The sequence below is a fragment of the Erythrolamprus reginae genome, chromosome 3 (genome assembly GCF_031021105.1).
Source record: "Erythrolamprus reginae isolate rEryReg1 chromosome 3, rEryReg1.hap1, whole genome shotgun sequence".
Lineage (NCBI taxonomy): Eukaryota > Metazoa > Chordata > Lepidosauria > Squamata > Dipsadidae > Erythrolamprus > Erythrolamprus reginae.
In genome coordinates, this window is record NC_091952.1 from 100,178,389 (window position 1) to 100,202,212 (window position 23,824).

The 23,824-nt window shown below is 38.4% G+C and overlaps 1 protein-coding gene across 1 annotated transcript in view; it reads left to right on the forward strand.

Moving 5' to 3' along the window:
* SMG7 (SMG7 nonsense mediated mRNA decay factor) overlaps positions 1-23,824 on the forward strand; it is a 47,713-nt gene that overhangs the window by 1,552 nt on the left and 22,337 nt on the right. The window contains exons 2-12 of the mRNA XM_070748543.1: positions 1,055-1,187; positions 2,799-2,970; positions 3,672-3,743; positions 5,371-5,521; positions 5,748-5,852; positions 6,176-6,311; positions 7,850-8,012; positions 9,925-10,081; positions 16,183-16,253; positions 18,509-18,569; positions 19,319-19,438. Of these exons, the coding sequence (XP_070604644.1) occupies positions 1,055-1,187; positions 2,799-2,970; positions 3,672-3,743; positions 5,371-5,521; positions 5,748-5,852; positions 6,176-6,311; positions 7,850-8,012; positions 9,925-10,081; positions 16,183-16,253; positions 18,509-18,569; positions 19,319-19,438 (1,341 nt within the window). The remainder of the gene's footprint in view (positions 1-1,054; positions 1,188-2,798; positions 2,971-3,671; positions 3,744-5,370; positions 5,522-5,747; positions 5,853-6,175; positions 6,312-7,849; positions 8,013-9,924; positions 10,082-16,182; positions 16,254-18,508; positions 18,570-19,318; positions 19,439-23,824) is intronic.

Below are 23,824 nucleotides of genomic sequence, written 5' to 3' on the forward strand. Positions count from 1 at the left end.
GAACTGAACACAGTATTCCAAATGTGGTCTCACCAGCATTCTATATAGCGGGATCATAATCTCCCTCTTCCTGCTTGTTATACCTCTAGCTATGCAGCCAAGCATCCTACTTGCTTTCCCTACCGCCTGACTGCACTGTTCACCCATTTTGAGACTGTCAGAAATCAATACCCCTAAATCCTTTTCTTTTGATGCGCCAATCACCCAACCACACCGGTAGCAGAGGTAAGCAGGAACCCCCGCCTGCCCTAATGGTTGCAACTAGCCATATGGCACTTCAAAGGGATATCTTGAGGAAGGACAAATTTTCCAGGGAGGTGATCCACACTATTCAGACTTTCAGACGGGCATCCACCAATCGCATCTATAACATCACCTGGTTGGCATTTTGTCATTTCTATTTCAAGCACAATATCACTCTGGTTTCTACATCAATACCAGCATGTACTGGACTTCCTGGAGGGATTGGACAGAGGTTTATCTCCCAAGTCAAACCCTTGGATGAATTTATATCCAATTCAACCTTGGCTGGTATTTCCTGTGGGTACTAAATATTAGCTGGCAGTTCTTGATATCCCTCTCCGGCACCTGTGTCTAGGATACTTTGCAGAGAAGAGTAAAAGAAATTCCCCGCATTTGCTTTATCACTGATTATTGTAGACAGTCAGGTTCATCTTCCTTCTTGTTACATTGTGTTCTTTGAGAGAGAAGTCATCCTTCTACTGGGACTTTTTCTAATGAGCAATCGGGGAAGAGGGGTGTTTGTCCATACTGTAAAGAGAAAAAGGGGTAATATTCCCAATTCTTATTACTAGGCAGGCTTTCTGATAATCCTCATTGCTATGAATCTTTTTGGTTAGTACTAATGTTTGACGTAAGTGTCAACAAGTGACGAAAAGGGTTAGGTAGATATATGATCATTATGTGAAGATAATATATGTGGCACTCTAGAAGCTTCATTGAAACAGCATTCCCCTTCCCCTTCAAGCAGGTATTATTCAGTATATTAGGTTTTTGTGTGTAACAAACAGTGAAAGTTGTTCCTTTTTTTAAGGTGGAATCATGCCTTTAAGAATCAGATCACAACTCTACAGGGTCAAGCAAAAAACCGAGCAAATCCAAACCGGAGTGAAGTTCAAGCAAACCTCTCTCTATTTCTAGAAGCAGCTAGTGGCTTCTATACGCAGGTGAGTCAAGAAGTAGCATTAGGGCCATGGTATAGAAATTGCATTGTTGCTCAACGTTATGAAACAGCTGTTGATTTGGGGAATTTAAACTGTAGAGTAGTGTTTAAAAGAGAGTTTTCATAATATATCTTGTTCCTGTTGGGTGGCACCTGTTAGTATTTATGAAATTATCTCCCCCCAAACTCCAAAAATTGTACGGATTCTGAAATTAAAAAAACAATTGCAAATCAATATACTTCATTTGGATTTTTAAAAAAAAAATAAGATCAGTTATAACATTATAGAACCATTTTCTTAAGGTTGTATAATAGACTCCATTTTTCGTTAGTTTGAAGGAATCTGATTTTACATATTATATTTTTGCAGCTTCATACAAGAGGCTTAACTAGAATCATAAACAATGCAGTCATTAGGCTGGTTCAAGTAATGTAGTAAACTACAATGTAATTTGTCTGAGTTGTGTAGAACCCAGCTATGCATTTCAAGCTAATCTATAAAATTCTTATCTCTATTCACATTTTCAAACAGATGCCAAAAGGTTAGTTAGTTTTATGAAGAAGCTCTCTATATAGCAGCCTGTAGGAAATCTGCCACATGTCAATCTCATAGTTCCAAGCATGAATGTCTCCCCATGTTTTAAGTTACTAGATTTTGAGTTGTGTTTTTCTTGAGTTGTTCTTTGCTCTCTTTTTATGATAGCTTTTTCTGTATGAGAATCAGGCTGTCACTCATCCACTCTTAAAATGTGATGTGTAAGCCATGAATGATTTTTCTTCTTAGTGTTAACCGGGCCTTTATGGTTTAATTTTAAAAAAATATTAAAATAAGAAAGAAAGAGAGAGGAAGAGAGAGAGAGAACCAACAGTGAAAGCCAAACATGACGGCTATATGTAAAGATAAGATTATGTATCTGAAATAAGAGTATGTATGTCTGAAATGCTAATTATTAGAAAATTATAAAAAGGAGAGAGCAATCCTTTTTTGAAAATTTTCTTTGGTATTAATTTGACTGCTTTGGAAAAAAGAACGCTGAACTCGAACTATTTATCTACCAAAACTTGTTTATTGTAGTAGTTATAGACACCAGTTTAGAAACCTAGGGGATCATGAATCCTATCCCTGCTTTTGTCTTGAAGCCAGCTTAGACTCACCCTCGTCCCAAAGAGGAATGGCAGTGGCAAACTACTTCTAAAAAATCTTAAGAAAATTCCAGGGATTGGTCTAGAAATCTTATTAAGAAAATTCCATGCAGTTGCCAGGAATCAAGATTGATACTTATTTATTTTAAAACAAATCAGACCATCGGCCTCTCTTTTACCTCTTTCAGTTAATAACAGCTCTTTGAGATTTCTAAAATCTTTTATCATTTCTATGTTATAGCATTTTTTTTTACCATTGAATCTTATTATTATTTTTAAATCAATGAGCTCAAACTTCAAAACCTTAATAAGAAATAAAACCGAATGGTAAAAAGATTTATTGTTCTATTAAATCTTCTTGAATAACTTCAAGAAAAAAGTGATTATGATGGAGAATAACAAAGAGAAATGTTTAACTTAGCTTCAATAGAGAACCTAAGATTTAGATATAACTGATAATTTCTAATTTCAGCTACTGCAGGAGCTCTGCACAGTATTTAATGTGGATTTGCCCTGCCGTGTGAAGTCCTCTCAGTTGGGAATTATCAGCAATAAACAGACGCACACCAGCGCCATAGTGAAGCCACAATCTAGCTCGTGCTCATATATATGCCAGCACTGCCTTGTCCACCTTGGAGACATCGGTAAGTATCAAAAGTAGGAAAAGTTCTTTTTTAAGCTTACCTTCAGAGATCAAAATATTTATAAATGGTAGAGCTCCAAGGAGGGGTTGAAAAAGTAGACAAATCAATTTATGAAGTACAAGACTGTATATTCTATAATGTCTTGAAGATGCCGCATTTAAGTGACATTGTGGTCTTGTGAAATTGCAGTTCAAACAGGACATTTGGATTGTAGATTGTAGGAATCTTTAAAGTGATTGTAGATTGTAGAAATCTTTAAAGCACTTGATCATCTGTGCAGTTTTGTAACTCTGGTTACTAATGGGTTTTTCAGTCTCTAAGGCAAAAAAATATTTAGACTTCCCCTCCAGCATCTAATAGAGGGACATATCAAAGGGTAATTATGTCATGAGGATAGAGTGAGAACATAAACAAGAGAGTAAGAGCAGACCAAATACAGCATTGTGTCCCTTACCATAGCCAGCCAGATTCCTTTTGCTACTCTCAAGCAGGGGAAGGTAATAATAACTCAGGTTTGGCCACAATCAATATTTGTCCTATCTTGCCAATTTTGTTACTGTCAGTTTGACTATGTAAAACTCAAAACCATATATTTGGAAGGTCAAAAATCTTACATGAACTGCTATGTATTATGCACAAACCAAGTTATTTTAGAAATAGGGTATTAATATTCTATCTAAAATAAAATCATCTCTTCCCAGCTCGCTACAGAAATCAGACCAGCCAGGCTGAATCCTATTATAGGCATGCAGCTCAGCTTGTCCCCTCCAATGGTGAGTTTTGAAAGTGTAATACACATGGTTGAATAACTTCTGTAACAGCAGAAAAGGCTTATTTGTATTTAGGATACCAATTTTAAGTTCTTATATTTTACCGTCATTGCATGGAAAGAAGGAAGATAGGGCAGACTTTCTAAGACCAACTTAATCACTGCTGAGGATTTTATATCAGAAATAGCCCTGTTTAATAGAATCTAACAGCAGGGATCTCCAATCCCTGGGCCCTAGCCTATTCGGAAACAGGCCAAATATGCACCTCGTGTAAACAGCAGGCCAACTCGTGTACATTCGCACGTAGCTCAACTTGCACAAATTTAGCCATATGCGTATATGTGCTGGCCTGCCACTTCAGAAGTCAAGCTGCGTAAACATACACATACATACTGGCTTGCTGCTCATGTGGTGGTTTATTTATTTATTCATTCAATTCTTATGCCACCCTTCTCCTTAGACTCAGGGCAGCTTACAACATGTTAGCAATAGCACTTTTTTAACAGAGCTAGGCTATTGCCCCCACAATCCGGGTCCTCATTTTACCCATCTCGGAAGGATGAAAGGCTGGGTAAACCTTGAGCCGGTGATGAGATTTGAACCGCTGACCTTCAGATCTACAGGTCAGCTTCAGTGGTCTGCAGTATAGCACTCTACCTGCTGCGCCACCCCGGTTCCCCTCCCCACCCAACTAGGTTGCCAAGCTACAAGTTTGGGGACCACTGCCTTACAGGATGCTTAGTAAGCATCACACCGAAATGTTTTTTTTTCTATTGCATTTCTGATTGGAACAGCTTTTTATGTTGTATTTTTTAAATGCACATGACATATTTGTTGGACTATTAAGACACACTCCCCCCTCCCCCACCAGTGGGTGGAAATGTCTGTGCCTCTTATAGAGCGACTATTGCCAAACTCTGCTCACATGTCAACCCCATCCTTCGGCCTCTGCATCCCAGCAATTTGCATCCTTGCAGCAAATAGCCTGTTCAGCTTTAGCACAGCCTAATTTAGCACGAGCAGCTCCCGGAATATTGACGATCAGCGATCGCCACGGCCTCTGTGCATTCTATTTCAGCCTCTGCATGTCCTGTTTTTTGTGTGTCCCATTCGGTGGCCATAGGTGGCAGTGGCAATCCCCACTGCCTGGAACAGTCTGAAAACGGGATGCATAGAAGCCAAAAATGGGGCACGCGGAAGTTATGGCAATAGGTGATAATTGCCACAGCCTGGAGCAGCTGATCAGCAGTATTCCGGGAGGCTGATACAACCACTAATCAGCTGCTTGTGCTAAATTAGGCTGAACAGGCTGTTTGCTGTTTGTTGCAATGAGGCAAATTGCTGGGAGGCAGAGGCAGATTTTTTTCCCATCCCCAAAAGTTAGTCTGAAAAATATGGTACTTTTTGACTTATAAAAGGAATTATGTAAATGAATTATTATGCTGTAAATTGAAGTGGTTCTTATTTGTCAGCACTTAATTCAGAAAGTTCTTCACTTTCCCATCAGGCTGCATTTTGATAGCGGTCCATGGACTGGGGATTTAGACCCCTGATTTAGAATATAACAAGGACGTTGGATTGTGCTTATAAAACAAAACTCAGTAACAAACCTTTTATTTATCCTATTTAGGTCAGCCTTATAATCAGCTGGCTATTTTAGCATCCTCCAAAGGAGATCACCTGACCACAATTTTCTACTACTGCAGAAGCATTGCTGTGAAATTTCCTTTCCCAGCTGCTTCTACTAACCTACAAAAAGCACTTTCTAAAGCACTGGAAAGGTAAGGCTCATTGGATGTATTCCAGAAGGGAAAGCATTGATGTATCATTGGATGTCTCTGTACAAATACCATTTTAGTTCAGTAACATCTGGGGATTATAAATTCATGTATGCAAAGTATTAACCATGTATAGGGTTTAAAGTGTGCCATACATTGTCCAAACTGCAGCATCAATATATTCTCAAAAAAGTTACAAGCAAATAATTTCCCATGTCTTTTTATCCAGTATTGGTCTGATTGTAAATGAATTCCTAATTGTAAATGCTGCATATAAATTAGATTATAATTTTATTTATGAGATGGAACAGTCCTTGGATCAATGGTTGGATAGGTAAGTTGATTTTCCTAACAGCTGGCAATTTAAAAACTGTACACAAATGCAGTCTTAAGCTTCTATTATTAATGTGGATCTTTGGTTTGTTTTGGTTAATTGCTTTTTAGTGGACAATTTGGTTTCCAAAACAATGCTGTCTAGCTTCTGACTCTCCTACTAAATATTATTTCTCCAGTTCAACCCATAATAATTCCTTTAAATAAAGTCCAGTAATAAATATGTATTTTATATTGTAAATGTTTACAAAGTGCATGTATAATATAAAAGTTTGTTTTGTGTGCTTCCAAGACTGAAATATAATCTTTGTCTTATAATTGCAGTCGTGATGAGGTGAAAACTCAGTGGGGAATATCTGATTTCATTAAGGCATTTATAAAATTTCATGGCCATGTATATCTGAGTAAAAATTTGGAGAAATTGATCCCTCTTCGTGAGAAATTAGAAGAGCAATTCAAGGTTAGTTTATGGAATACTCCCAGCTTTTCTTGCTGAACTAACATCTATATAAAATTGATTTATGGATGCAACAATCCTTGGAAGCTTCTTCTAATCCATTTAAACAGGTACACGTAGTCTTCGACTTACAACAGTTCATTTAGTGATCAATTGAAGTTACAGCAGCACTGAAAAAAGTTTGTTTATTTATTTATTTTATTTATTCAATTTTTATGCCACCCTTCTCCTTAGACTCAGGGCGACTTACAACATGTTAGCAATAGCGCTTCTTAACAGAGCCAGTCTATTTGCCCCCACAGTCCGGGTCCTCATTTTACCCACCTCAAGGCTGAGTCAACCTTGAGCCGGTGATGAGATTTGAACCGCTGACTTACAGATCTACTTCAGTGGCCTGCAGTACAGCACTCTACCTGCTGCGCCACCCTGGCTCATTAAGTTACTTATGTCAATTTTTCACATTTATGGCCATTGTAGCAATCCCATGGTCACACGATTTATATTTGGATGCTTGACCACTGATTCATATTTATGGTTGTTGAAGTGTCCTGGGATCATTTTTATCATTTTTTGCAACCTTCTGACAAGCAAAATCAGTGGGGAGGCTAGATTCACTTAACAACCATGTTACTAATTTAACAGCTGCAGTGATTTAGCTGCAGTGCTAACAAGTGCACTTAACAAATGTTGTAATATGGGGCAAAACTAATTTCTCACTTAGCAACATAAATTCTGTGTTCAATTGTGGTCGTAAATTGAGGACTACTTGCAGTAGGAATGCTGCTTTTCTTATTCTTTATTGGCTTAAGAAAGAAAGCAACCATTATGATATCATGCATCTTACCAGAAAGATCCTTTTCTTGCAAGACACCCCAATAATAATTTGCTGTAATATTTGCATCCATACACATCTGCTGTTAAAATCATTATGTTTCCATCTATAACTCCTACCTGAAATCCTGGGTTTTAAAAAGCATAGTTGCAATTCGTTTTGCTTTTTTGTGTTTTCTGCTCTTTATACTTCAAGCAACAGGCTAATAGCATGGTGATCTTAAATTGGAGGAAGGAAGGGATTAAATGTATATAGAACGATTGGGTGGTATAGAGGGACTAAAAGAATTTTTGTTCAAAAGTTGTTTGAATGCTCTTTGATGCTCTTACCTAGACTGCTTCTTTGTGTATTCCTATCAGTGATTCTGTATATTCCTATCCAGCAGGAATTGATAGACAGAAGGCATTAATGCACTGGTCTCTCCAGCAATAGCATTTTCACCAACATACATGAATTGCCATTCACCGATATATTTAAGAATTAAAAGAATTGAAGATCATGAAGGAAACTTAACTAAATCTGAGACAATAGCTATTTCTATACGAACAGTTTCACATGGTTCTATATACATTGCTATGCTGGAGGTAATTGAGTATTAAATGGTCTACAGCAGTATATTAGATGCTCTGTAATAACTGCCAGTCAGATTGAACAGTTTGACATAATATATTTTTGAAATGTTAGATTATATATTTTTTTATTATTACAGAGATTGCTGTTCCAAAAAATCTTCAGTTCTCAACAGCTTGTCCATATTACTGTCATCAACCTGTTTCAGTTGCACCATTTACGGGACTTTAGCAATGAGACTGAACAGCATAGTTACAGTGAGGATGAACAGCTATGCTGGACACAATTACTGGCACTCTTCAGTAAGTTATACAGTTGACAAGAGTATTTTGGCACAGCTATTCGCTAGATTGCTTTTTAACCAAGTTTCTTGGATCCTGGAATGAGATTATGAGGTTGGAATGAGTTTCCCATTGCACAGGCTGATTGTGCAGTGAGAAGAAACAGTTGCTTGTGATGCTAATGCTGTTATTGAATTGCATTACCTTATAGCTAAATGTCATAGTTACTGCTTTTAGAGGAGAAATTGTGACTCAATTGAGTTCTTATAGATTGTGAATAAATTAATTAAGTTTGCTAAACCTTATGAGTCCTTATTTCCGTTTAATTGTTGATTTACTCCCTGCTTTCCTGTTATATCCACATTTTTCTTTTGGCATGGTGGAAAGGGAATATATGCACTTGGGAATCTGTTTTAAGGTATAGGCCACTGAAGGCCACTTTTTCCCCTTGGGTGCCAAAAGAGCATGGGCACGCACTTTCATGGATATGCGAGTGCCCACACCCATAATTCAATGCCTGGGGAGGGCGAAAACAGCTTCCCCCGCCCTCCTGAGGCCGGAAACGGCCTGTTTCCTAACTTATGATGGGCCTAGTAGGTTCGTGTTTTGCTCTCCCCAGGCTCCAAAGGCTTCCCTGGAGCCAAGGGAGGGTAACCCCCCCCCCTTCCCGGAGGCCCTCTGCAAGCCGAAAATGCCTTCCCAGAACTTCTGTGTGAGCCAAAAATCAGCTGGCTGGTATACACATGCACTTTGGAGATGAGTTAGGGGAATGTCTCGCGTGCCAGCAGATATGGCTCTGTGTGCCACTTGTGGCACCCGTGCCAGAGGTTTGCCATCACTGGTATAGGCTGTCTGTACCACATAGAATCCTGACATTAAAAGAGCCTAAACTATATAATTTCCTGCTTTTTTTTTTAGCACATAGAAAGATTATAAGACTGTGGTGGAACTACAGTGACTGTATTCACATATCACTATTTCATATTTTGCACAGATTTAAATGCTAAAACAAAGACAATATAGATAGTCCTCAACTTAGAGTTGGTTGCTTAATGACAATTCAAAGATATATTGCACTCAAAGTTATAACCTGTCTTTAAAGTTATGACTATTGCACTGCACTATCATTTATTACATTTTGGCCACATGGCAATTATCTTGCATTTACAACTGATTGTAGCATCTCATGGTCACTTGGAGGCATATTGTTATTTTTTATATCTTATTATATTTTTTTGCTGTTTGCCAGCAAAAAACACCCTTTGGAATAGCTGGATTCATACTTGTGACCTTGCTTAACAACATGGTTACTTGCTTAACAATGATAATAAAATGGTCATAAAATTGAGTCTGCTCACTTTCTTATTTGACTTAACCCCTGACATACGACCAAAATTCTGGGCTCAGTTGTGGTATGTTTGCTCTGTTGATAAGATCCTGTGCTCAACTTTTGCAATCATATGATCATATGAGCAATATTAGCATTTTTAAAGAACAAACGTTATGAAATAAATCATTTCTCATGTTTGATAGCAATAGCAATAGCACTTCGACTTATATACTGCTTTACAGAATTTTACAGCTCCCTAATCCGGGTCCTCATTTTACCCACTTCGGATGGATGGAAGGCTGAGTTTACATTAATAGGTTTATAAAAAATATTAGATATTATGAATATCTGTTGCATAAAGCTTTTTTATTTTTTCCCTTTTATCCAGTTAATTTTTTCCTGTCTTGTTTGTAGGTTTTATTATTTTTTGTTCCTGTTTTAATTTGCATCTTGTATTTTATCTTTTGAAATTAATCACAATTTCACATAAAACATTATCACCAATAATCATCAAGAAATAATTATTGCTTGACTTTATAACCATTTTTATATCAGTCCGGTGCTCAAAGTAAAAAACACACAATCTATTTTTGTTTTTCTCAGTGTCTTTTCTTGGAATTTTGTGCAAGTGCCCACTTCAGAATGATTACCAAGAAGAATCTTGGGGTTCTTATCCCCTTCCTGCACTCAAAGTCTCAATGGACTGGCTGAAACTTCGACCCAGTGTTTTTCAGGAGACTGTGGTTGATGAAAGGCAATAGTAAGTCTTGTCTGCCTGTATTTTTTCATTTTTCTTTAGTTTAGATGAAGTAAACTTGTAATGAATAATCTAAATTTATCCTGATATAAATGTAATAAACTTGGTTGTGGTTCAAATTTTTATTAGTTGATCATAATATAAATATAAAGGAAAATAAAAATAATGGTAGATTAGAGGTTGCAAAAGGGATAAAAAGAAAGTGTAGGGTTGAAAGGGAAAATTAAAAAATAGCATTGACTTCCAACTCTTTTTAGCACAGTAGAAGATAAGAACATTACAGACTCAACTTTTTTACTTTTACACAGTAGCATGTACTACCCATTTCTAGAACAACAAATCAGCCAAACAAAATCAAATTTCATTTTTTCCCATCACAAACACAAAATTCAGAAGTGGTTTCCAAATAGGAAGAAAATTAAAATAAATTCTTTTCTTTAAATAAAGCAATCAATTTAAACATCCCTGCTTTTTTTTCTTTCTTACAATGACTTTGGACTGAAAATCCCTAGACTTAATTTTGTTTTTGCTATGAATTCTCTCATGATAGACAATCAAGTTAATAAAATGTGTTCTGCTATTTGCATTCCATCTTCATTACCCACTTGTTTCTTCTCTAAATTTGATCACAATTTGAAAAGGAAGAAATAGCTAATTTTCTAAAAGTCCTATTAGCAATTTCTTGATTTGATCCCAGATTGGAGAATGAATAGCTTCAAACTAAATTCATATAATTCTCAGTCACAAATACATAATGATTTATGTTGAATGAATGAAATATGTTGTCACTTTTGCGCAAAAGTTTATTTCATTTATATCCCAGTTTTCCATGTTAATAGGATTCCAGGTTTTATAAATGGAATTTCCTAGCGGTCTTCCACTCAGGCACTTAGCAATCCAACATCTATTATTTATTTATTTATTATTTATTAATCTGATTTCTATGCCGCCTTTCTCCTGAGACTTAGGGCGGTGTCTAGAGTGGACAGCACCAAATTTGCTCTGCAAACTTATATAAGATGAAGAAGTAGGATACATCTTGTAAATAGACCCCATTTACAAGCTCAGGCAAAGAACATGATTCTTCTCCTGTGCTCTGCTTGGAATGTCCAGGCATAGGTTAACTTCTTGTCTGTTAGCCAGGGACTGAGTAAGAAATATCTGGCCACACCTCCTCCTTGGCCCCCACTAAGCTAGTTGTTTTATTCAGTCGAGCCTAGAAGGACACAAAATATATTTCTCTACTCATTGTTTGGTCAACGGACAGGAAATTATCTTGGATAATTCACAGGTTTTTATATTTATATTTGTTTGGGAGCGGATATGTTCAGAGAATCTCCCTAACACCTTACATTTTCTATTTACTGCCATGGGATGATGAGTTTTGGTTTAGCTGGAGCTGCTTATTCCATTACAGGAGTGCTTGTCCGGGGTCCTGGTGAGCCTCCGTTACTATTTGAGGACCTAGCCAGCGGTGAGTTGGGGTTTCTGCTCACATGCTTTGACTGTCTCATTATTTGAATTTCAGCAAAGAAAAACATTTATTGTTGGCAGGGGTGCTTGGCCAGAGATCTGTTGCTTGTTAAAGATCAGCTGGCAGTTGGCTTTTTTGTATTATGTGGGTTTCAGCTCCTAAGTGCGATAATTTAAACTGTAACGGGAGTACTTGTCCGGGGACCCGGCGAGTCTCTGTGTTTCTTTTCAAGGAGCCGATCAGCTGTGAGCCGAGTCTCCCACCCATGTGGTTTGGTGCTCTTTTGAATAGGCAGCAGGAGCGCTTGTCCGGATTCCCGGCGGGGCTCCAGAGTCAAGCGGCAAGCAGTTCAGTTTGTGAGCTGGCTCTTGTTTCTCTTTCGAAGGAATTTCTGCGGCTAAGGGGAGAGTTGGCGTGGGAGCTCCCCAGCCTCTACCTTCTATTAGCATTGACGATTTCTGAATGGAGATCCAGCAGGGCTCTCTCAAACCACGTTGGAGCGATTGCAGATATTCAGAGATAGCTTGCCCACATGGCTGCAAGTTAAAAGGCAACAAGACGCCTGGTGCGGGGAAAGTATGCTCTCCAAGAGGAGGCTCTCTGACCATGTGTTACATTGTTTACATTGAGTTGGTGCTGAGTGGAATTGTTCCCCAGTCACCATTTCTGGTTGGAAACTGGCCGCTAGTGGTAGGATCTTGATATCGAGGGGATTGGTGCTCCTATTCCACCCCTTTCTGCATTCCTAGCAGTCTGGAGGCTTCCTGGTTGTTAGAAACCTCTATTAGAGAAGCCGTTTCTCCTGAATGGCAGCTTTGCATTGTAAGCTGAGCAGATTCTGGAAGAATACAGTCATCTGAAAAACAGACAAGAAGTTAACTCATGCTTGGACAGTCCCATAGCACACATAGAAGGAACGTTTAGGTAAGACAATGTTCATTTGAGAAATAACATGGTTTATATCTATTAAACTGGCTTCAGTATATTCGTTAGAACAAATTTATACAGTGAAAGAGACACCAGCGAGGTAGGTAATATGGCCTCCCCTGTACTTGATTATAGTGATAGTTTATATAAATCATATGATAGTATGGGAGACCTGCCTTCATTAATATTAATGTGCCAGTTTTACTTCCAAGGGAGGCATGACTAATATAACTATAATACTGTTACATCCAACCATAAAATTAAAATGAAAAGACATATGTTACACTCAAAATTTCAAATGATAAAAATTGATAATCAGGTTCCATTTGAAGATTTGATAGTGATAAATAAATGTTTTTACTTGAAATCTAAACTCTTCTGTCATTTGTGCTAACTGCATTTCCCCAAAGAACAAAGTCAGAATTCTATCATTTAAAAAATTGTGGATGGTTACGCTATTACCTATTTCCACTTGTGAAATCAGTTATATCCATAGATTATCTTTAAAGCATATATTAGTATTAAGTATACGTGTGTTTGTGTTGTAATAATGTCATTGTAGCTGGATTTCAATTGTGTAGCCTCTCAAGATATCTAGATTGGCTGTACCTCTTACCTATTGCCAGATAATGAAATAGAAAAAATAATAATAAAGGAAATGAATGAAGATCGGATGATAGCACTCAGTCATAATTACCATTTAATTCAAAAACTTAAACTGAAGATGGTGCATCCTTTTGTGACATTTTGCAGTGGAGTTAAGTGAGATCTACATAGAGCAGAAATTTCATGCTTTGATTATTCAGTGAATGTTTCCTAATACATGACTCGACAATTATAATGTGGACAATTGGAAGCTATAATTATTTCTAAAGTAACCTCCCCTTTTCGTTAAATAAATAGATTTTCTAATTCTTCAGTCTGTCAATGCTAAATGTTACAGAGAACTGGATTTGTGGAGAAAAAATAGCTTCAAACTAAAATAGATAATCAATGGATGGCACTGCTTTTCAAGCATGGATTGGGTATTTATGCCACTTCAGATGCTACATTTAAAGTACTGGGGTTTATTTATTATGATACGATGATAATACTATACTATATTATACTATACTAGTTATATATTGAAATTTTTAGTATTTTTGACTCATGTTCATTTGGGTTCTCTAGTTTGAAGAGCTATGTGGATTTCATTTTAGCTCATATTTATGCAAAAATAGTAAAAATTCAAATGAGATCAGAAATGTTTAAGTATCACTGTAGATGGCTTTATTATCCTCAGATAAAACAAGAATGAATCCCCATGTTGATCCATAGAAAGGTTATTTTAATTTTAAGGTCAAGAATAGTTCCTTGATACATAATCTCCTTCATCGCTTTCCTGTCCACAGAGGAAAATTCCTGTACCCAAATCTCTTGATACTGAAACTGCTTTCAATACTAATTTTGGTGCAATTTGCAAACAGGTATCTTTTGATATAAAAATTCAGTTACCTTCCAGAAGAGTCAGAAAATCTTTCTATTTTAAGATTCTTTGCTACCTACATGCAAGTTGGCAGTAATTGCTGTCAACTCTGTGGGAGTCTGCTTGAAACTAGAAGCAGTGGGTATTTCTTTTCAGTTTCAGAAAAGTAGCATTTCCCCTATTCCAAATTTCACCCAAGGGCCTTTTTGGATTTTTAACCGTGTTTCCACTTCAGTGTTACCTTCAAATGCATGAGGTTTTAGAACAGCTGAATAAAACAAGAGACAGAAGTTTGCGTAATCCCTGACTTTTTCACCAGTCACTCAGTTGTGCTGCTCTACTTCTGATATTTGGATCGGATAGCTTGAATTTTTAAATTAGAAACTGATTGCTTAATGTGAGTTCTTGTTAACAGATATTATACTATGTTATATATAGTGATGGGCGAACCCAACGGTGTTTGGGTTCGGCAAGTTCGGATGAACTTTACGCAAAATTCAGCCGAAACCGAACTCGAACTCCGAACACTGCGTGACGTCAAAGTTCCGCCCCTGGAATCCCATCGTTTTTTAATTTTATAGATTTTTTATTTTTATTTATTTTTATTTTTACGAAAAAGGACGCCGCAGCAGCGCTGCAAGCAAAGGGAGGTCCTTTCACGTAAAAATAAACATGTATGTTTTTACATGAAAAGACCGCCCTTTGCTTGCAGCGCTGCTGCAGCGTCCTTTTTCGTAAAAATAACAATGTTTATTTTTATGTGAAGACCTCCCTTTCAAGGAACTGGGGAATCCCTCCCAAGAAGAGATTCCAGGGGCGGAGCTTTGACGTCATGTATACCGGCAGGTTGCTAAGGCCGCCAAGGTGATCACTTCCTGAATTTTTTTTTTTAAATTACCTATCATGTAACAGGTTACCACATTATTCTTTCTCCTTTCTGGGCAGGCTTAAAGAGAAAAATGAAATAAGGTTTGACAATTATAGCATAAGTCAGAAATACTCTATTCTTCACTTTTAAAAATGGCCATTTTTTTTATTAAGTTTATATAATATACACATTTTTTCAACAATTTATTTTTATATATAAATCCGTTTAAATCAGCTCTCTCTACTTTCAAGGTACACCTAACATAAAATAACATACTTTAAACAAAACCCCTTGTAAACAATTAAGAATCTTAAAACAAATTTTAATAACTTTTAGCTTATTAAATGGTGGTCCAGCAGCGTCCTTATCTATCAAACATTTGCTGGAATAAAATGGCCTTCATAGCATTCCAGAAACTAAAGGGTTGGGGACTCTGGACACCTTGGGGCATATTTTTCTTCAGAGTGGTGACAACCACCAAGAGGTTTGCCTTTTTCTTCGACTCTTTTCATTTAATACAAAGTGGGGGCTCTCGGCATCCACATTTGAAAAAAATGCACAAGACTGACTGAATCCAAGGAAGAGAGAAAATGGGAGCTAAAGCCATATAAGACTAGATTAGCCAGGTTTGGTTAGTTAAAACTAAAGGAGAAAATGAAGTGAAAGGTAAAAGCCCCTCTGGATCATAAATATACTACAGCACTCTGTTTCCACAAGAATGGACCAAATATTTGTGAGAAGGCTTTGGGTTAGACATGAAATCAAGAGCAATAGGGCTCAGCTTTCTAAGTCTTGAGTGATTGTGCCCAACAGTGAAAAAAAATCAGAACTTCTGCCAGTATCCCTTAGAAACTGGCTTAGAAGTGTCTACAGAAAGGAACAGCCAAGAAATTTCCCAAAATGGGATACATAGGCATTCTCCAATTCTTCATCCATTTGTATTGTATATAGAAAAAAACAAGTAGCTACTTCAGGATTAAAATAAAATACAATTATAAGGCATTGTTTTACAATGGCATTAAGCAATGTTATAGTTATAGTTTATTAGATTTGTATGCCGCCCCTCTCCGAAGACTCAGGGTGGCTCACAGCATAACAGTAATACAATACAATGCCTGTGTATTTGAACCAATAGGTTAATGTGTGACCCTGTTATTTAAATGATACTGTAGACATATCAGTTGAAAATTGTACCGATGGTTAACTTGAATTTTCAGAAAAGGATCGAATAGAAATAATTGTTATAGATTATGTCAGAAGAGATTGATAAGAAATGGGGCATTTGATGCAGTAGGGACAAGGTATGCAATGGAAAAGGCAATAATCAGTATACAATGTGTTATGTAAGTAAAACTCTTCTTGCTTTGTAGTGTTTGGCCTTGGCTGATTTCTCTTCTGAACAGTTTTCAGCCTCATGAAGAAGACCTCTCCTGCCCTAATGGTAAGTACACTCTCATGACATAGTCCAAGGAAGGCAAGAGCAGAGTAAAGTCAAGAACAATGTAGTAGGAAGACATACATGTATACGTTTAAGTTGAATCAGAACTATTTAGCTCATCTTGATGTCATTGGTTCTGAGAACCCATAAAATTATGTAGACTCTAATCTATGCCCTTAGCCTGCATCATTTTATTTTCCCAAGCTCCTCTTCAGTGTCATCAATAGTACAGTTTGTTTATAGTTTTCTATTTGTCCTTCAATACTATCATCACTTGTAAAAAATGATATGAGTTTCAACAATTAATCAAATTATTGGCAAGTGCAGAAAATAACCACACACACCCGCAAATAAATTAACAGATGGAAATAATGTTAATAGGAATGTTTATAGATGTGAAACTATAGAATTTCACAGGATGGCTACTGAAGCTAGAGAATATTTTTCGCAATCTTAATTATGAATTTCCTTATTTGCTTTTACTGTACATTTGTTGTATTTTGGATTAAAATTTTAGTACATTCTAACTACAGGTGATTCTCGATTTATGATTGACCATTTCACACCATTCAAAATTAAAATGGCCTTGGGGCAGGTGCTGTACAAGCAGCATATAATGTCCAGGTACCTGCAATCACCTGACTACAGTTCGGATTCTTACCAACTGGCTCGTCTTTACGACTGCTTGCAGACACATGATTGCAATTTGCAACACTTTTTGCCAATTTTCTTCACAAGATTTGCTTTAACCACTGTAGTGATTCGTTTAATGATTGCTGCAAAAAATGTAAAAAGAAAAAAGGTCCCTGTTATATAGATTCCACACCAATTTATGATTGGATTTAGTTCCAATTGTTATTGTAATTTGACAACCACAACTGGGAGAGGAACAGCTAGTGCTAATCTATTGCGTTGTAAAGGTCAAGGTGATTTGACTGCTTCACTTATAAAAACATAAGAAGAGCCATGCTGAATCAGGCCAAAGACCATCGAGTCCAGCATTCTGCATCACACAGTGGCCCACCAATTGTCCATGGGGATCTTGAGCAGAAAGAGAAGGCAAGACCCTCCCTTTCCCCTGACCCCCAACAAATGTTACTCAAGGGAATCCTGCCTGCCTCAACCAACATAGAGGCGGCACATGAACATCTGTTTCAATAACCATCAATACACTTGGCATTCATGAATCTGTCTAATCCTGCCTTGAAGCTATCAAGGCTGACAGCTGTCACGACCTCTTCTGGAAGTGAATTCCATAAACCAACGACCCTCTGGGTGAAGAAATATTTCCCTTGATTTGTCCTCACTTTCTTACCTATGAGTTTTAGGGAGTGCAAACTTAGCAAGGGCAATTCCCGTTGTCATCATTAAACACATTCCACCAGTTGTTAGCCCACACTAAGCTATGCCATTCCAAGTTTGGTCCCTCCCAGCCCAGAGCAGTAAGGAACTCTGCTTCCTCTTCAACACCCCCTTCTTTCCTATCGTCCTCCAACTCCATCTCTGCCCTTTTGCCAGTGCTGCTGGTGACGTGGCAAGCAACCTACATGACTCTGGGACTATCCTGTAAGGAGCCCTTGAGCCACAGCAAAAATCCCGATCAGCATAGTGTGCAGCCTCAGTGTGTCACAACGCCACAACTGTCCTGGGAATCTCCAGCTGCCTGTGGAAGCTCTAAAAGTGGGACACAGTTGAGTAGCAACTGCCCTGCATTCCTAGACCTATGTTGCTCTCAGCGTGGTCAACCATCCGAGTTGAGCTTCAGTGCCTTCTTGCTCCCACTCTGTGCAGTGGGAGGTAGCTGCTGACCATATGAGGCCATCTTCCTCAGATCTTTTGATGAATCTTCTGTGTGTAATCTGGGGAGAAATGTTTTGTGCAGCCATCATCTGCCTAGGCATGTTTGGTCAGCACCGGGAGCAAGAAGAAGGCAGTCAACTAAGTCCACAGGAACCACAGAGTACACGGTGTGGTCTAAAAGACATATATAAGGGTGAAATAAATAAAAGTAGAGTTGAAACAACCTTGCAGTTGTAAGTGTAGGCAAACTGCCAAATGCCCGAACTTTGACCACGAGAGCACTGCAGTGGCTGCAACTTCAGGGACAAGTCATATGTCCATTCAGTACTGCTGTAACTTCACATTGAGGTCTACCTGTAACTTAAAAAGCCCTTGATATTTATTGGGTCAGATCATTGCTTACCAATACAAATTAGACTTCAATGTAGATGTGATTATTCCTTTGTTTCATTCACTAGCCACTCCTCTTCCAGAAGAGTTTGAGCTGCAGGGATTCTTAGCTCTGAGACCCTCGTTCAGGTGAGTGATTATTATAGATAAATGATACTCATCAGTGTTGTTCAAACAGTGTTAATATCCACTGATTTTTAGGCTCTTTATAATTATCACCACACTACAACATTTTGTACATCTTAATTATTTTCTGTATTACATTATTACATCGGGATTAAAATTCCTATTCTGGTTTCCTTAAATGTCAGTTTTAATATCTCTGTATTTATAGGAAACCTATAAAGGTTTCGGGTTATTTGGAGGTTATTCTTGTTTTTCACTGAAAAGGATTTCTGTTTTTAACCTGATAGATCTTTTGGTCTAATACTATACAAGATAACTGTTACTGCTATAAATTAATTTCCCTGGGTAAATCCGGGGGGAGGGGGGGAAGCTTAGCAGATCTGAACCTGTAAACATGTGCACAGTACTTTTCTATTCTGAAATTGATTCTAGTACTATTTGCTTTTATATTTGAGGGTTAAAGGTAGAAAATTACTTGAAGAACAATTGCAGCAAGGATAATAAAGCTTGATGATGCAAAATACACAAACATTGTTCAAGTATTTATCTAAAACAGAATAGTAAAACTCACTTAAAATGGGACTCTTTTCTTTTCCTGCTAACTGCAAATTCTGTGCAATTAGTTTCTCACTTAAAGGGAAACTTTAGATAACTAATCAGACAACTACATATTAGACCTGAATGTAACCCTCTTGTTCCTGATTTGATTCATAATCCAAAAGTTCCATTTTTATTTTTTTGTCAACAATCAGGAACTTGGATTTCTCTAAAGGCCATCAGGGGATTATTGGAGACAAAGAAGGGCAGCATCGCCGTATACGACAACAACGCCTGATCTTCACAGGAAAATGGATAGCTGACAATCAGTCAAGGTATCTATATAGCTGCTAGTGTCATCCTTCATCCTTCACCCATGATGGTTCTCTTTGCCATTCAGTATTACTGTTTAATGTTTATAAGGACAGATGTTAAAACTTGAAATAAAGATATAATTGTGGACACTAGTAATTTCATTTAACACTAACGCAAGAGAGTAATATATGAATGGTAGATAGATACTTAAAATTGCATAATAAGTATGCGGTTTTTTTCAGGGTTTTGAGAGCTTTTTTAGGAACTGAAAGCCATAATTTTATTTGATATAACAGGTACTTATTTTTCAGAGTATAAGATGCACCTTTTTACCCTCCAAAAGAGGGTGAAAACTTGGGTGCCTCTTATACACCGAATAAAATCCCACCCATCCACCCCCACTTTTTGGTCTCTGCTTGCCAGCAATTTGCCTCCTCTGAAGCAAACAGCAGCAGAGCCTGCTTAGTACAAGCCACTGATTATCTGCCTCCTGACACTCAGCTGATTGATTGAAGTTTCCAGCAACTAAAGCTTCGCTTCGTGGAGGCAAATTGCTGGAACGATCGGATTGTGCTGAAACTGTCTATTTTTTGCTGCAAGGAGGTAAGTCAATAACTATAAATGCCTATAGAATGTTCAAATTTTAGACTTTTTTAAAAAGACTGCTTTATTATTAACTTAAGAAAATGAAGAAGCTTTTTAAAATAAATGTTTGATCTGAAGAGGCCCAGTGCTATTGTATCTTCTTTAAAATAGCAGAAATACTTCCAGAAATCCACATAAGTTTTAAAGATTTGCAAAAGTATTATCTGAAATGTAACAGTGTCCTGTTTTAGTATTACGGTAAGGCAGCTGAGTTATACCCTCACGTATGTTTGGAGTAGATCTGTTTAAATAATTGGGAGGAGTTAGCGTGATTACATTTATGAAAACTTTCTGGAATTAATATACTGCCATAATGTACATTTCTCCAATTCTTTGCTATTTCTATGGCTCAGGCACACATGCACAGAAATACACAGTAAACAGTGTATATTATCTCTGCTGGTTGCTGTTTGGCAAATTGCTGGGAGGTAGAGACCTTTTTCCCTTATTTCCTCCCCAAAACTAAGGTGCATCTTATACTCCGGTCTGTCTTATACTCCAAAAATACGGTAGTCATTTAATTAGAAATATAGAAACATAGAACACTGACAGCAGAAATAGACCTCATGGTTCATCTAGTCTGCCCTTATACTATTTCCTGTGTTTTATCTTAGGATGGATATATGTTTATCCCAGGCATGTTTAAATTCAGTTACTGTGGATTTACCAACCACGTCTGCTGGAAGTTTGTTCCAAGGATCTACTACTCTTTCAGTGAAATAATATTTCCTCACGTTGCTTTTGATCTTTCCCCCAACTAACTTCAGATTGTGTCCCCTTGTTCTTGTGTTCACTTTCCTATTAAAAACACTTCCCTCCTGGACCTTATTTAACCCTTTAACATATTTAAATGTTTCGATCATGTCCCCGCTTTTCCTTCTGTCCTCCAGACTATACAGATTGAGTTCATTAAGTCTTTCCTGATACGTTTTATGCTTAAGACCTTCCACCATTCTTGTAGCCCGTCTTTGGACCCGTTCAATTTTATCAATATCTTTTTGTAGGTGAGGTCTCCAGAACTGAACACAGTATTCCAAATGTGGTCTCACCAGCACTCTATATAAGGGGATCACAATCTCCCTCTTCCTGCTTGTTATACCTCTAGCTATGCAGCCAAGCATCCTACTTGCTTTTCGTACTGCCTGACCACACTGCTCACCCATTTTGAGACTGTCAGAAATCACTACCCCTAAATCCTTCTCTTCTGAAGTTTTTGCTAACACAGAACTGCCAATACAATACTCAGATTGAGGATTCCTTTTCCCCAAGTGCATTATTTTACATTTGGAAACATTAAACTGCAGTTTCCATTGCTTTGACCATTTATCTAGTAAAGCTAAATCATTTACCATATTACAGACCCCTCCAGGAATATCAACCCTATTGCACACTTTAGAGTCATCGGCAAATAGGCAAACCTTCCCTACCAAACCTTCCCCTATGTCACTCACAAACATATTAAAAAGAATAAGACCCAGAACAGACCCTTGTGGCACACCGCTTGTAACCTGACTTTGCTCAGAATACTCGCCATTAACAATAACTCTTTGATATCTATGCTTCAGCCAGCTTGAAATCCACTGAACTATCCAGGGATTAAGTCCAATCTTCACTAATTTATCTATCAGCTCTTTATGGGGAACCGTTTCTAATTCTCATAATAATGCCCAACAACTTCATTCCTAATCAAACCAATGTCTCATAACTGCCCCACAGTAGTTTTGGCAGTTCTTTTGGCTATGAATCTGCTTGCTCATTACATAAAGACCCAACACATTCTGAGATGTTCCTGGCACTGTCCTTCCCATTCCTAATCCTCAGTCATTCCAAGGTAGGGAACTATTTCGGTTCCCCCATCTTCCCATCTCCCTCTTATTTCTGTCTTTTTGGCCACCTGCTACTCACTATCACTTCTGTCCATCACTGCCAGCTAGGATAGTCCTTCATGCTGGGCCTGGCTCCATGCCCCTCCTGTCTGGGACAATCCTTAATATGAAGGATCAACAAAGAAGGATCACTGAGAGACAGCCCCACTGACAAGGGCATGCAGCCAGTCATACATTTTCCCACCCACATACCCTAGCTCCCACCTGTAGAATTGCTTGCCTGCCTCTGGCACCCGCCTGGAGCAGCTGTTCTCCCCAACTAACCTTTACTGTCATTTTGCCTCCCTCTTTTTGATTGGGCAAACTATCCTGGCCACACATGAAATACTGTGGGAAGGTGGATATGTGTTGCTGCCCTGCTGAATTAAGCCAAACTTTCATGCTACACCTTGCTATAAACCACTGGCAATTGGGATGATCCTTAGAGCAAAGGGTAAAGATTGCTGCAGGATAATATTCAACACAAAGTATTTGGTGTAGGACACAAAAGGTCATCATGGCCAGAACAGAATTCCTTTCCAGCACAATTTGAGAATGAATGGGACTTAAAATCCTACTACTTTTAAGAATGACAAATTGTAGTTCATTGGGGAGAAACCCAGATTTAAAATCCTTTGTCAGTCATGAAGCTGGCAGCCACTTCCTTTCTTATTATAATCCAATCCTTCCAGGATTCATCAGAAGAAATTGGTGTGTGAGTGTAGAAACCCAATGAATAGAGTTTTTCCGAGGATAACTTTATATTGTACAGTAATACCTCATCTTACGAACCTAATTGGTTCCGGAAGGAGGTTCGTAAGGCGAAAAGTTCGTAACACGAAACAATGTTTCCCATAGGAAACAAAGTAAAAGCAATTAATGCGTGCAAGGGGGGGGAATGCAAAATGGCGCTCCGCTGGGCGCTGCCGCCGGGCTGTCACCTTTTAAAACAGCCGGGGGGCTTCTCGGCGTTCTCCCAAACCCGAAACCGAACTTTTCAGGTTTGGGAGGCCACCAAGAAGCGCTGCCGCCCGGCTGTCACGTTCTGAAACAGCCGGGGGCCTTCTCGGCGTTCTGCTGAACGCTGAACCCGGAAGTTCGGCAAATGTTCGGGTTCCGGAGGCTGCCGAGAAGCTTCCAGCTGTTTCAGAAGGTTACAGCCGGGCGGCACCACCTGGCGGAGTGCCGTTTTTGCAATCAGCAGCACCATTTTCTGCCGATCTGGAGGCTGAAACGGAGGTGGGGAATCCCAATAGGGAATTCCATGGGCGGAGCTTTGACGTCACGAAGACATCCTTCCTGGAGGCCACATTCAGGTTCAGGTTTGGGAGAACGCTGAGAAGTCCCCCGGCTGTTTTAAAAGGTGACAGCCGGGCGGCGGCACTCAGCAGAGCGCCGTTTTGCGATCTGAGGTGGGTTCGTAAGTCGAAAAAAGTTGGTATGAAGAGGCAAAAAATTTCCGAACCCCCGGTTCGTATCTCGAAATGTTCTTATAATGGGGGGTTCGTATCACGAGGTACCACTGTATTTATTTTGTATAACTTTAAAAGAAGCACCCAGCTTTTTGCATAGACATGCACCCCTTTTTTTAAAAAGAAGCAGAAAACCACAGTTGTAAGTTGAGAACTTAGTTGCCACTCCATTTTTTTCAGCATCATTGTAACTTTGAATAATTGCAGAACAAATGGATGTTAAATGCAGACTAGCTGTAGCAACATAATTTGTAAGACTACATACCACTTCAGATTCAGTGGTACACAAATGTTTCAGCATACGGGGAGGGGAGGAGAGGCAAATAAATGCCTCAGCTGCAACCCTAGAAAAAGGAGCAGCTGCTTTAAGAAGTTGCACACAGGCACCACGTTTGCATTCCCTATACGTCAAAGCATCCTTTTG